Consider the following 15,394-nt stretch of genomic DNA (forward strand, 5'->3'; position numbering starts at 1 on the left):
CCTACCCATTTCTTAATTTTGTTGTTTTCTTATTGTTGAGTTTTAACAGTTCTTGATATATTTTAAATAATCAGTGCTTTATCAGATTTGTCTGTTGCAAATATTTTTTTCTAGTCTAGCTGTCCTCTCATTCCCTTGAGAGTATATATCAAAGATCCTTCTCATTTTTTAAGTTTTTCATTTTAATGTAGTCTAGCTTATAAATTATTTTTCATCAACTATGCCTTTGATGTTCTATTTATTAAGTCGTTATACCGAAGGTCATCTAGGTTTTCTCCTATGGTATCTTCTAGGAGTTTCATAGTTCTGTATTTTATGTTTAGGTCTGTGATCAATTTTGAGTTAGTTTTAGTGAAGAGCATATGATCTACCTTGACTCATATTTTAGAATGTGGATGTCTAGTAGTTCTAGCACCCTTTGTTGAAATAGTAGTTTTTCTCCACTATAGTGCCTTTGTTCCTTTGTCAAAGGTTCTACCAACCATATTTATGTGGGTCTATTTCTGAGCATTCAATTTGTTCCATTGGTCTATTTGTCTATTCTGTCACCAGTGCCACACTGTTTGATTGTTGTAGATTTATAGTAAATTTTGAAGTCAGGTAATGTTAGCCTTCCAACTTTGTCCTTCTTTAATTAAAGCTGTCATGGGTCAGTCTTTTGCCTTTCCATATAAATTTTAGAATCAGTTTCTCAACATCCACACAATATCTTTCTGGGATTTTGATTGGTATTACACTACATTTATAGATCGAGTAGGAAGAACTTGATCAATTTTGAGCCACACTATACATGAACATGGTATATCCTTCCATTTATTTAATTTTTCTTTGATTTCTCTCATTAGTATTGTTATAATTTAGTTATGAGGTGTCCTCCAAAAGCTCATATGTGAGACAATGCAAGAAAGTTTAGAGGTGAAATGATTGGGTTATAATAGTTTTTACCTAATTGGTGTATTAATCCCCTAATAAGAATTAACTGGGTGATAACTGTAGGCAGATAGGGTATGGCTGGAGGAGGTGAGTCACTGGGGGTATGCCTTTGGGATATATATTTTGTCCCTGTAGAGTGGAGCTGTCTCTTTCTCTTGCTCTGATTCTTGATTCCATGATCTCAGCTGCTATCCTCGCCACAGTCTTCTGCAATGATGTTCTGCCTCACCTTGTACCCAGAGCAGTGGAGTTGACTATCCGTGAACTAAGACCTCTGAATCTGTGAGCTCTCAAATAAACTTTTCCTCCTCTAATTGTTCTTGTCAGATATTTTGGTTGGTCACAGCAGTGAAAAGGTTGACTAAAACAAGTATTTTGTAGTTTTTCTTCTATAGATTTTATACTTATTTTTCTAAATTATACCTAAGCATTACATCTTGGGGGGTGATAATGTATATAGCATTATGTTTTAAATTTTAAATTCCACTTATTCATTGCTGGTACACAGAAAACAACTGCCTTTTTTATTCTGTAACATTGCTATAATTGCTTATTAGTTCCAGGAGTTTTTTGATCAATTGTCTTGGATTTCCTACATAGACAATCATGTCATCTACTAAGTTTCATTTCTTTCTTCCAAACAGTATACCTTTTATCTACTTTTCTTTGTCTTATTTTATTAGCTAGAATTTTTGGTATTAAGGCTTGGGGTGGTCCCCAACACCATAAACAAATAAAAAAATATAGATTCAAGAAGTACCAGAGATTAAGATTTCACCCATTGTATGAATAAACCCAGTTTTCTTTATTTCAAAAGTATGTATAAACTTTAGTTATGTACATTACAAATATACCCACACATGCAAAAAAGTCAGGAAGATTATGTACCAAATTTTAGAGTTCTCACCTAAGAGGTTTTGATTCAGATTACAGAGAGATGTTTGCATTTCCCTAATATACTTCTATATTATCTAACAATATTAATAAATACTACGTTTGCAAAAGAAAATTTTATTCATATTCTCTGCTCAGGGCTGAGGATATAGCTCAGTGGTAGAGTACTTGCTTGGCATGTGCAATGGCCAGGTTTGGTCCCTGGCACTGCAAAAAATAAATAAATAAACAAAAAATAAAAATAAAAAAATAAATAAATAACAAAACCCTGTTCTAGGAAAGTGATCTAATCCACTTTAATCAGAACTCTGATCTTCTTGGTCAGTGAGCCATGTGTCCTGCAATTGATGTTCTGTGAGGTGCTCACCATTTAGATGTAGAAAAGGGAGGGTTCTGAGTTGAATTATGTACCACCCCAAAATATGTTGAAGTTCTAACAGTTCTAACTGGATACTTGTGAATTTGACTTTATTAAGAAATAGTATCTTGATATATACAAGCAAATAAAGAAAAATAGCTCATACTTGGTTTTTCTTTTAGTTCCTTTTCTCTTTTCTTCTTGTTTTTTTTAATGGTTAACTTATTGGAATCTAAGAGAATCATCTAAACTTTGTTAAGATAAAGTATTCATTATCTATTCAATGACATTTGGTACATTTATACACATATTTTCACAATTTAAAAACTGCTCTTTTGGGGCTGTGTACATTATATTATAAGAAATTTAATGTTTCATAACAATTTCTATAGATTTAAAGCTTGCCAAGTTTGTTTATAAATGTAAAATAGAAATTTCTTTGATTTAGATGTGTTGATTGCTTAAATATGCATATTTTCACATTTTGACAAGCACTGTGATGATCCCCAGTGAGTCACATCCCTATATAATTCCCTATTCTTGAATGTGACTTTCTTCTAACCAACAGAAACAAAGGCAATAGAATGTCACTCCTGTGATTATGTCATGTATATGAAACTTAGTAGACTGGAGTGAGAGATTCCTCTGCTGGCCTTGAAGAAGCAAGCAGCCATGTTGAGGAAGCAGCCATGGGAATGAAACGCCATCAGTCTCTAGGACATAAGAGTAGTAGCCTTTAGCTAACACCTGGTGGAAAGCTGTATCCTTATAGGGCCTTAGATCTTGACAACCTGAGCAAGTTTAAAAGCCAGTTCTTCCCCAGAGCCTCCAGATGAGAACACAGACTAACTGACACATTGACTGTACTATTGTGTGAGACCCTTAGCAGAGAATTCAGTTAAGCCCTGCCTGGATTTCTGATCCATGGAACTGAGATAATAAATGGGTGTTGTGTTAGTTTGCTAAGTTTGTGGTAGTTTGTTATATACAAATAGGGAACTAATACAGGTATACTTAAAATATTTTTATTATGGAAAAAGTTCAGACACATACTGAAGTAGTGGGAATTGTTTAATGAATCCGCATGTACTCATCATCTAGCTTCAGCAGTTATGCATAGTCAATCTTGTTTCATCTATACTGCTACCCCTTCCCCAAATATATAATTTTACAGCAAACTCCAGAGTTTCTACCATTTTAATCTGAAATGCTTCAGTTTATATTTCTAAAAGATATGGATGGCTTCACTTTTTTCTTAAAAACAAAACCACAAATACCATTATCACTTCTAAATATGTTTCTTAATATCATTAAATATCTAGTTTGTATATGAATTTTTTTTTTTGGTGCTAGGGATTGAACCTTGCATGTGGTAAGCAAATGCTCTACCACTGAGCTATACCCCCAGTCGATACATAAATGTATCAAAAACAAGTCATTTTTTATAATCCTTCTGTTGAACAAGGGTACAAAACGTACATATTACATTTGATTGAAATTTCTCGTAAGTCTCTTTTAATCTATGGAGTCTATGGATTCTCCTTTCTTTTCCCCTGGACATTGCTTGCCATGGACTCTTTTGGTAAGCAAATTTCAATGCTTGCTGTATACTACTCATTATGTGACATCAGAAAGTACATCACTGACTATCTCTTATTTTGAGGTTAGAAAACATCAGTGGGTTTTGGTGTCTGAGTTTTTTTTCATCCTTTATGTAGTTCTTCAGAAGTTTTTAACCTAATTTTTGATCAGTTATTAATATTGTCTAAAGGTCTATCATTTTATTAGGAATTGCAATATTTTATCACTTCATCATTTATTAGCTGGAATACTTCCATAAATAAAACACTTTCCCCCATCAACTGGTTCTTTTGAGGAACAGTTAATATAGGGAAGAATAAATGCTTGAACCTTTCCTTTATGTTTTCAGAGTAATGGGTGTATTTGGAGTATCTTCCAAAATGCTAATGAGGGATTTTTTCCCCCTTTGATAGTATCGAGGAACTAATGAAGTTTAACATATTCAATGCATTACAACCCACTGCATTTAGGTTTTTCCTTCCTCCCTCCCTCCCTCCTTCCCTTCCATTTTTCCTTTCTTCTTTTGTAGTAGTGGGAATTGAACCTGGGGTACTGCACCATAAAGCTACATCCCAATTCTTTTCATTTTCCATTTGGAGATAGGGTCTCACTAACTTGCCCAGGCTGGCCTTGAACTTGCAAAACTTCTGCCTCAGCCTAGGACCCAGTAACTGGGATTAGAGGCATGCACCACCATGCCCAGCTCATTTAATATTGCTTTTGATGCTTGAAGTATTTTATCATTAGTGGTAAGCAGCCTCTTCAAGTTTGTTCCTGTCTTTTGACCTGAGGGTCCTTGTGGTAGGTATGGTTCTGGCTTAAATGTTTCTGTCCTGTATCTGTAATTGAGCCTGATTCCTTTTAGTGGAAAATGATATCTACAGACTATAACATAGATACTTGGGTGGCTCACAACCATTGATTAGTCTTTGTTTTTAGCCTTTTTCAGTGTATAGGCAAGAAACTTAAAAAAAGAATTTTTTTAAACTTGAGGTTAGGTTTTATTTAATTTCTTTGACTTTACATTTGTAAATCTTCCTTCTGAGATTCTTGATTCTTAACTTAATTATTCAAAGTAATATATTTATAGCTATATAAACCAAATTCAGAATAACAATACCAAACTACTACTAACGATGTGACTCTTGAAAATAAAAAAGTAAACTTATTTTTAGTTTTTTTTTTCATTAAGGTATTTCCCACTAGGAATATACAAATTACTATGTTTTAGAGTCACTTGAAATAAATTATTACTATCTTTTAAGCCTTTAATCAATATACGGTTCTTTCATTTGCTTTGGGTTTTAGGGATTACTTTAAAAATTAAAAATGTTTATAATAATATATATACATAAAATTTATCATTTTAACAATTTTTAAGTATATATAGTTCAGTGGCTTTAGTACATTTACACTGTTATGCAACTATCACCATCATCCATCTGCAGAACTTTTTCACTTTCTCAAAATTAATTTCTATACACATCAAACATTGCCTGCCATTACTACTTTCTCTATCCCTGAAATCACCATTCTACCTTCTCCCAAAAATTTGACTACTCTTAGTACCTCAATAAGTGGAACCATAAGAATGTTTGTCCTTTTGTGACTTCTTATCACAAAGGGATAAAAGTAGTAAGGGCTACTTTTTACATTTCAACTTTAATAGTATTTCATAATTATACAAAACATTTACCTGACACCAAAGTCAAATTTAAAATACAAGTTTCATACAGAGGCCTGGATTTTACTTTAGTCACTTTAATCCTTCTTTTTCTCCCCATTGCCCCATGGGTAACCATTTAAGTGTGTTTGGTACATCCTTCTCCTGCCCTTTTATTTTTAAATAGTAAGTAAGCAAATACATATTTGCATTTATTCCCTCTTTCACATATAAGCATGGTAAATACATAATAGTATATACCATACATACTTTGTCTTGCTTTATTAACTTTATGAGAATATTATGGATCATTTATTATCATTATAGATAGTTCTCATTCTTCTTTACAGATCTTAACTCCAAACTCAAATGTCCAGCGACTCTGGAGGCTGAGACAGGAGGCTCTCAAGTTCATAGCCAGTCGCAGCAAAAGTGAGGCGATAAGCAACTCATTGATACCCTGTCTCTAAATAAAATACAAAATAGGGCTGGGGAATGTGGCTCAGTGGTCAAGTGCCTCTGAGTTCAATCCCTAGTACTCAAACCAAACCAAACAAAAACCTCATTTGTCAGCTGTAATAGAGATATTTAGGAGTACAATTTGAGGTACATACCATATAATTTCCTAGTACTTGTTGAAAATCTGCAGCAACTGCATTTGAAGGAGAAAAATAGTCTTGTGACATCAAAGGGTTTCTTATTAAAGTTTCACTAACCTGGGGAAATTAATGGAAATATGTAACCTATATAGGCAATTTCAACTGGAGAATTAACAGAGCAAATGTTCATTTGAAGAAAAGTCTGGCAGAAACTAGAAAATAAAAGAGACCCAAACATTTCTGGCTTTTTTTGTGGCAAGGCGTCCTTTCTACTTTAAGATGCAGTATTTATGAAAACTGAGTTTACCCTGAACTTATCCTGCTGCTGTACTGATTAGAAACTCATTCAGTACAACTGCAGAGGCTGCCTTCATTCTTCAGCAGATACGAGGACTGGAGGGAAAAGGCGGATAGCTGTGGCAGACAAGGAAAGCTGGGGGGCCCATATTTCCTACAGAGCACTGTAATTTCCCCCTTTTTCCCCTACCTTCAAAATCCACCCAACAGTAACAATGCTAACTATACTATGACTTTCTATCAAACCCTAGTTACTGGATAGTTCAAAAATCTCAAAAAAAAAAAAAAAAAGTCAAAAACTGTTTATATTTAATGTCGCTTTTCTCAGAGGCAGTAGTAAAAATTATGTGCTAGCAACTTTGTGTCACCTGCTTTTGGAAAGGTGGTAGAGTGGGATGTTAGTCATTACAGAGAGATAGGTAAAAAATTTAGAGTATATCCAGTTAAATGGCTAACAGTGTTTAGCATCTGGAAATTAGCAATTATCTAGACAGAACTGAAAAGTAGATTACAATATTTAGCCCTTATAATAGTTTACTCTACAATATAGTTACAGTTTGAGCTGGGTCAATGCAAGTTAGTACACTGAGCAGATAAATGCATGATACATGAAGGCAATTATAGACGTGACTAGAGAATAACTATTAGTACCTGTAGTATGGCTAAGTTTTCCATTAATATCTGTCATTAAAATATTTGTTCTGAATTATATATTTGTAAATAAAATTAAAGGCTAGTATTATTTATATTATTTATTTATTTAGTGTACTGGGGATCAAACCCAAAGCTTTGCACATGCCAGGCAAGTGCTCTAGCACTTGACAACATCCCCAGCTTAGTATCCCTTTTTTAAAAAATATTTCTTAGTTGTCAATGGACCTTTATTTTATTTATTTATATGTGGTGTTGAGAATCAAACCCAGTGCCTCACACATACTAGGCAAGCACTCTTCCACTGAGCTACAACCCCAACCCAGTATCATTTACCTTTAAAAATAAGAAACAAACATAAAAATTACTATGATGATGGTTGAGTTCTAGTCTGTCTCTAGATTGCCTTTCCTGAAATCTCCTTCTTTTGGCTGGGGCTCAAACTTGAGGTGACAGGAACAACAGGCGATATCTCTTGAGGTTAATTACTCTTTCAGAAATTTATAAGATCTCCTATATCTACATAGGTATGTACTATATCGACCATAGTTTATATTTGCTGGCAGTTCTCAGTTAAAACATTCCCTGAAGATAATATGCCTTGATTTTTAAATTATATATATTTCATGTTTTTATATTTTTATATAACTATATTCAAATTATTTGTTACATGACATGTATTTTTAAACATATATATTTACCTTAAATGTTATGTATATTAATGTTTATTTTATATATATTTAAAAACATACAAGTATTTTTTATATTTATTTAATATATATGTACATATATTTATTATAAATGTATAGTTTAGTGGCATTATATATAATATATAAAATATACATTTATATATATTTAAAATATATATTTATAATATAAATGTACAAAATATGTATAAAATATATATTTATATATTAATATATAAAATATATTTATATTATATATTCTATATGTAACATTATATATTTCTATATGTAATATAGAAATATAATATATAAAATATATTTTATTATATATAAAGAAATATATATTTCATATATATCATATATATGATATATATGTATTTATATACATATATGTATGTTTTCTGGTACTGGAGATTGAACCCAGAGCTTTGCACATGCTAGGAAAGCAATCTACCACTGAACTACATCCCAATGCTTTTTGTTGAATAGGGGTACTAAGGACTGAATGCAGGGGTCCTTTACCACTGAGCTACATCACTAGCCCCTTTTATATTATATTTTCATTTTGAGACAGGGCCTCACTAAGTTGCTCAAGCTGACCTCAAATTTGCAATCCTCCTGTGTCAGCTTCCCAACCAGCTGAGATTACAGTATGCACCACTGTGCCAGCTTAAAATAATACTTTTTAGGGCTAGGGATATAGCTTGGTTGGCAGAGTGCTTGCCTTGCAAGCACAAGGCCCTGTGGGTTCAAGTCTGAAAAAAAAAAAAAAAAGTTAACTTTCATAGTTGATTTTATATGCTAATGGAAATGTCTTTTATAATACTGGTCTCAAAATTTTCTGGTCACTTATCTCTCCATGCATATAATTATTTGCAAATACAATACAGTTTTGTTGAAAAAGTATATTAAATATTGTAGTTTAATTTCTTTCTATTTTTTTTTTTTTTGGTACTGGGGATTGAACCCAGGGATGTTTTGCCACTGAACTAAATCCCCATCTCTTTTTGTTTTTTATTTTGAGAAATTGATTCACTAAATTGTTTAGGGCCTCACTAAGTTGCTGAGGCTGGCCTTGGACCTGAGATCCTCCTGCCTTAGCCTCCCAAGTTACTGGAATTACAGGTGTGCACCACTGCACAGGGTTCTTTCTTAATTTAAAAAACAATAAATATAAGCCAGGCATTGTGGTACACAAGGTTCCAATAGATATGAGTGGATGTTTTCTGCAGACCTTGCTTGAGAGTCAGGGGACATATAGAAACAGTATACAGATTAGGATGAGGTTACGAGGTCTCTGAAGGTCATTAATGACTCTGCATATTATAGGATATGAATAATCTGCTTTTGGTTAGTGATACTAAATAAAGTATAAAGTATAAATCATAGACCTCATAATTTCAACAACTTTCAAGTCCCATGGTAGTATAAAAAAGTTACTTACTTTCTTAAGAAATGCAGATGGTGCAACCTTATCCAAGGCATTGTCTGTAGCACATAAGTAAGTGATTCCGTTGATAAAGAGAGTATGGTATATATAGCTTTGGAAAGAATGCATTCATTTACTAACACTGAAGGAATTAAGTACCCACACAGAGAATTTAACTTCATTTTCAAGTTAGGTCATTATAAAAACTATATAGGTTAAGTTTTTATAATCAGAATAATTGGAAGACCTTTCATCTGTTTGAAACAATAAAGTAAATGATGTTAAATCAAAAGTGTGTTTAAAATTTCATTAATAAATTAACATTGAAGATGAAATTAACATGATTATAAATATATAACATATATATTTGAAATGGCTTTGACAGAAGTCACATGCTAACAATCAAGATTGTGACATATAGAAAATGCTATGTTCACTGATTTTTCCTATCCCTATATTTTAAGTAGGCATATTTAATTTTGGCACTTGGTTTTCTAATATGATAGGCTAGCATTCTAATATGAGAGATTAGAATTAATATCATTGCTATGTAGCCTGCTTTTATTGAACAGGTTCAAAAATAGATGTTTTGAGTACAATAGTCAGAAGGGAATGGTGGAGGTAGACCCATTATGACTGGACTATGTCAGTTTCCTTCATCTCCTATTTACCATCCAGATAAAGGGCTATTTTTACATGAAAAAAAAAAAAGAATTAATATGATAGGTTAGGATATTCTGGAGAACAGGATGAGTTGGGGAGAAGGGAATTACACTCCTACTATGCTGAAGTGTGCTTATCCTGAGCATTCCAACATCTAGACATTTCTGCCTTCTCAGAGTCATATATTAGGAGGCTAGATGACTCTTGCAAAGAGCCTCCATCCTTTACTGCACTTAGATTTTAGTCTTTTTTGAATACTTTATCTCCAAATGGTTAACAGGCAATAGACCTTGTCAAATGTTAAACTGTGCTCAGAAATACGTAGAAAGGATAATCCTACAGGCCCAAAATTTAAAGTATACACCATTTCAACATAAATCCTCATATCATATCATGAATACAATAGACTAAAATATTTTAGTGATGATACTGATACACATAATGTCCATCTGCAAAATATTTTTATTCCTAAATTTGGAAGAGTCTGTTGGAAAAGAGTTGCTAATTGTATTATCTACCTGAAAGTTACATATGTGGTTGGAAATAGAGTGGCCCTAGCTTTGAAAGAGAGAGAGATATTTTAAATTTATGCCTAGTATGTTACTGATGAGTAACCCTAAGGAATTTTTTTTCCAGTAGTTGGGATTAAACCCAGTGACACTTTATCAGTGAGCTACATCCCCAGTCCATTTTATTTTTTATTTTGAGACAGAGTATCACTTAGTTGCTGAGGCTGACCTGGAACTTGTCATTCTTCTGCTTCAGCATCTCAAGTCACTGACATTAGAAGTGTGCACACAACACCTGGCTGCAGGTGACTCCTATCTTGAATTTGATGTTTATTACTTATATTCATGATTTTATACTTTTATATATAGAAGTTCTCCTTTCTGCAGGTTCAATTAAGTGTATGTGGAACTGGTTTTTTTTTTTTTTTTTCTTTCATCATTGGAAATTAGTTGGTAATCGTTAAACTGACTTGCATTAGGACATACCTTACCTTCCCATTTGAATTACTGTCTTTGTTTCAGCTCTAAGAAGTACAAGTCTAAGGACTTTCGCTGCTGCTTCCTAAAAATAAATAACATTTAATTTATGAAGATTATAGTATTTTTCATTATTTTCCTCCTAAATTTTACAAATGTTCTGATTAGGTAATTAAGGAAAAACTTTTTCCTAGAAGAACTAATGGATATTATTCATAATGAATTGGCAAGAGGTAAGAAGTCATAAAATATTCATATGTATTTGGAAGAAAATACTAAATTTATGTAAATATACACATAATTTATACATGCACATATAAGTGTACAAATATAGGTTGCCATACATAATTTTATTTTTACAGTCAAATGTTATATTTGTTTTCAAGACTATCAGCACTAGCTGATGAAACATCTTTTTAGTGACCACTAAATGGATTAAAGATATTTAGCTCTTATTCTCTGACTACCTTTAGCAATACCTTCTATCTTTTTTCAAATATAAATTTACATTCACTATTATTCATTTATCTTTTAAAAAACTAAGTAACAGTTAAGAAATTTTATTTCTGTTCCTTATAAGGATCATTCATTGGGGGAAAATTTGCAAGATACTACACTTATGTAGAATACCTTAAATATAGTCCATTATATGGAATCCCATTAATTTACTTTAGAAGCAGAAAAGGAATCTGAAATTTACCTAAGAAGCTTTGGATAGCTCTATTCCTATTTTCAAAAAAATGACACTTTAAAACTTTTATGGAAGGGTAAAGTTTATTAATGGTAGAAAGTAAAACCCACAGCTCTTCATATTGTCTAAAATGTCAAGGCAGTATTTTCTAGGAAAGGATTTCCTAAGAAACTTGAAACATTAAAGGCATACATAAACTTCCTTTTAGGGGCTGGGGAGATAGCTCAGTGGTAGAGATAGCTCACAAGGTCCTGGGTTCGATCCCCAGCACCCAAAACAAAAAAACACTTCCTTTTATTCTGCTATTAGTATTAGAAAATATTCCTTCTCCCAAGTGTCACATTTGGAGAATATTAAACACTGCTCTTGTAGCAAACAAATATTGAAACAAAACACGGGGCAATAGAAAATGTGACAAGGTGGGTCCTAGGTGTATTTCTGGAATTCACGTGCTACAGACCCAGTGACTTGTCTGAACTGTTTCTTTGTGGAAAGAATTAAGAGAGAGATCTTTAGATCTTGGTCAGCTCTAGAACTCTTTAGCTGTAATTGATTGGATCTCATGATTAAGTGTTGGTATTAATATTTTTCAAAAAATAATATTTATTTATTTATTTATTTATTTATTTTGCAGTCCTGGGAATGGAACCCAGGCCCTTAAGCATGCTTGCTAAGCACTTTACCACTGAACTACATCCCAGTCACCTTCCCCAACATAAAATTTTTTGTGACAATCCTTGGCATTGAGGGAAGCCATGGTATCTTTCTCCTATTTCTCAACCTGAAGTGTTCCTTAAAGCTCCTTGTCATCCTTTCCCTCTTTCCTGTCAACTTTATGTACCACAGTACCACAGTAATTCCATACTGCAAATGCAATTGTAGATATAGTCCTGCTCCCTTCTAAATTCTTACTTTCCTGCCTGCTTCGAAAGTCTTTAAATCCCTCTCTCCCTCCTTAATAAATGTGTTTGAGAAGACCCCAAAAGTGCAAGAAATAAAGCCGAGAATCAATCAGTGGGATGCATTAAATTAAAAAAAAAAAAAAAACCTTCTGCACAGCAAAGGAAACAAAGAGAGTGAAGAGAGAGCCTATGAAATGGGGAAAAAAATCTCTGCCAGCTGCTCCCATGACAGGGGGCTAATATCCAGAATATATAAAGGATTCAAAATATTCAATGCCAAACTCCAAATAACCCAACCAATAAATGGGCAAAATAATTAAAAAGAAATTTCTCAAAAGAAGAAATACAAATGGCCAACAGATATATGAAAAAATGTTCAACATCTCTAGCAATCAGGGAAATGCAAATCAAGACTACACTAAGACTTCATCTCACTTCAGTCAGAATGACAATTATTAAGAACATACATAGTAATAAATGCTGGCGAGGATGTGGGGAAAGGTACAGTCTTACATTATTGGTGGGACTGTAAATTAGTACAACCACTTAGGAAAGCAGCATGGAGATTCCTTGAAAAACTATGAATGGAACCACAATATGATCCAGCTATCCCACTCCTAATATTTCTACAAAATAACTAAAATCAGCATACTATAGCAATACATCCACTTCAATGTTTATAGCAGCAAAATTCACAATAGCCAAATTATGGAATCAGCCCAGATGCCTGTCCCTAGATGAATGGATCAAGAAAATATGGTTACATATATGCCATAGAGTGAACAAAAGCCATAAAGAAGAACAAAATAATGGCATTTGCCAGTAAATCAATGGATATGGAGAAAATCATGCTAAGTGAAATAAGCCAGACTCAGAAAACCAAGAGTCAAATGTTTCCTCTTATATGTGAAAGCTAGAGCAAAATGAGGGAAAGAAGGTAGTAAGGAATGGGATAGGATATCATAAAGATACAGGGAAGATCATTGGAGTAGAAGGAGAATGAGAGGGAGGAAGAAAACAAGGGAAAGGGGACAAAATATGGAATCTGTTCAACAAAATCATGTTATATATATAAATATATAATATACACCTATATAATATAAATGTAACAAGGGAATTTCACCTTTTTGTTTATGTAGAAAATACCAATCAAAAATAAATAAAGGAGTGAAAGGAAGATCAACAGAGGAAGAAGAATAGGGGGAGAAAAGAGAGGGGGAATGGGGTTTGAAATTAAATTCCTTGCATGTACTATTTTGTCAAAATGAACCCACATACTATGTATAATTATAATGCTCTAATTTTTAAAAAGTGTGTTGAGAATCTATGAATTAAAGCATCATATACTGGGAAGACAGATGAAGACAATCCCTGTCCTGAAGTTCAATAGCAGAGGCAGGTAAGAGAAAATTCTAGTTCAGTTGGAGTAGTTTGGTAGAGGGATGTCAATTACACTGGGCTAACAAGGCCTCAAGAAGGAATTGAGAAAAGTCTCAAAAGCACAGAAGAGGTTATACTGCCCCAAAGTGGAGGAAAGTGGTCTCTGGATAGAGGGAGCAGGAGAGAGAAAAGGAGACCTTGATGAGACTGGAGAACAGCAGGAAATTCAGGATAGTCAGAGAACAGGAGCATCCAGGGAAGGGAAGGAGACAGTCATGGAAAAGCTCTTCCATTCAGGGAGGACCTTGACTGCCAAATGAAGGAGTATCGGCTTTATTCTGAATGTAATCAAGGAAGCATCAAATGATTTGAAGCATTGCATTTGCTTTTAGGAAGGATCACTTGAGCAGCAGTGTGGAAGTGGGTTTTGAGGAGGACCAGGCTCTGAATTCTGGGAGATTAATTAGGAGGCATTTTCAATAAGCTTTGGTGAGAAGTTATCAAGGCCTGGATGAAAACATGGTTCAAAAAAAGATGGATTCAAGATATACTCAAGAGAGAGAACTGATATAACCTGGTAATCAGGGCCTCAACTCCAGCCCCTACACATTGAGACCCTGTGCTCTAGCCACACTGGGGTTCTTGGGGATCCCCAAACACTATGCTGTTCCCTTTGCACGAACTTCTCATCCCCCTGCTCTGTGCCAGGATAGCACTAATTCTTACAAGGATTACAAGCCAAGCACCCTAATCTGTGGACTAGTCACCTCTCTGTAGCTGGCAGTCACCCATCCTGGCTCCACTGAAATACCTTTTTACACTCTAAGACATAAAGGTTAGATAAGGATTCCAGGGACAATGTCAAGTCCATTTTCATCTATGCATCCCTCACATTCTTTGCTCTGGGATTTGGTAACTACAACATGTTCACTAAATGTGTGCTTAATTGCAGGTCATTTCTCCGCAAGGGAAAGAAAATCTTTAAGATCTACTTAATTGGACAATGGTACAAATTAATTAATTAATAATGGTACAATAGTGCCAAACGTGGCACGTGTAGTGCCAACCAAAACCTCTGGGGGGGGGGGCGCATGTATGGCTTCCGGCCCGGAGTCCCGGGCTCTCGCGCCCCCAGAGTTCGGGGCCATTCCGCGGCGCCGCGTCCTGAGGAAAAGGCCCCCACAGGCTTTAGTTCTCAGGGGCGAACCCCGGGAGGCGGAAGCGCGGACCCGCCTGTACCTGATAGGAGCCTCCAGTCAAAGCCAGTTCGGCTAGGACTGCTCGGCCATTAGCAATGCAGCTGTAGGTAATCGTCATAATGGGCCAGCCAGTGGAGGATAAGATCCAGCCAGGGGTAACTGCCCTCCAAGATCTCGGGGCGGGGCTCCCGGAGGGGGCGGTGCCTGCGCAGGCGCGAGGTGTGATTGATTGACAGGGAGGGAGGCGGGACAGTCTGCAGGCTGAGCTGAGCCTCCTGTGAGACCTTTTCCAGGTCTGTGGAAAAACCTCTTCTGTGGTAGGTGAAGCCTTCGTGGTGATCGTTAAAATGGCTTATTGGGTGCCTGCCCCTGTAGTCCCAGCGACTGGGGAGGCAGAGGCAGGAGTATATTGCAAGTTCGAGATCAGCCTCAGAAACTTAGGAGACCCTGTCTCAAAAAATAAACAGGACAGCGGATGTATT

General features: G+C 34.8%; 1 protein-coding gene across 1 annotated transcript in view; it reads right to left on the reverse strand.

The window, feature by feature from the left end:
- The window catches only part of LOC124994235 (vesicle-associated membrane protein 714-like), a 28,006-nt gene extending 12,976 nt beyond the window's left edge, over window positions 1-15,030 (reverse strand). Inside the window, exons 1-4 of the mRNA XM_047566019.1 lie at window positions 14,953-15,030; window positions 10,755-10,825; window positions 9,107-9,203; window positions 6,044-6,145 (exon numbers count right to left, since the gene is read on the reverse strand). Of these exons, the coding sequence (XP_047421975.1) occupies window positions 6,044-6,145; window positions 9,107-9,203; window positions 10,755-10,825; window positions 14,953-15,030 (348 nt within the window). The remainder of the gene's footprint in view (window positions 1-6,043; window positions 6,146-9,106; window positions 9,204-10,754; window positions 10,826-14,952) is intronic.
- Between the last annotated feature and the right edge of the window lie 364 nt (window positions 15,031-15,394).

This window comes from Sciurus carolinensis, chromosome 10 (genome assembly GCF_902686445.1).
Source record: "Sciurus carolinensis chromosome 10, mSciCar1.2, whole genome shotgun sequence".
In the NCBI taxonomy this organism is placed as follows: domain Eukaryota; kingdom Metazoa; phylum Chordata; class Mammalia; order Rodentia; family Sciuridae; genus Sciurus; species Sciurus carolinensis.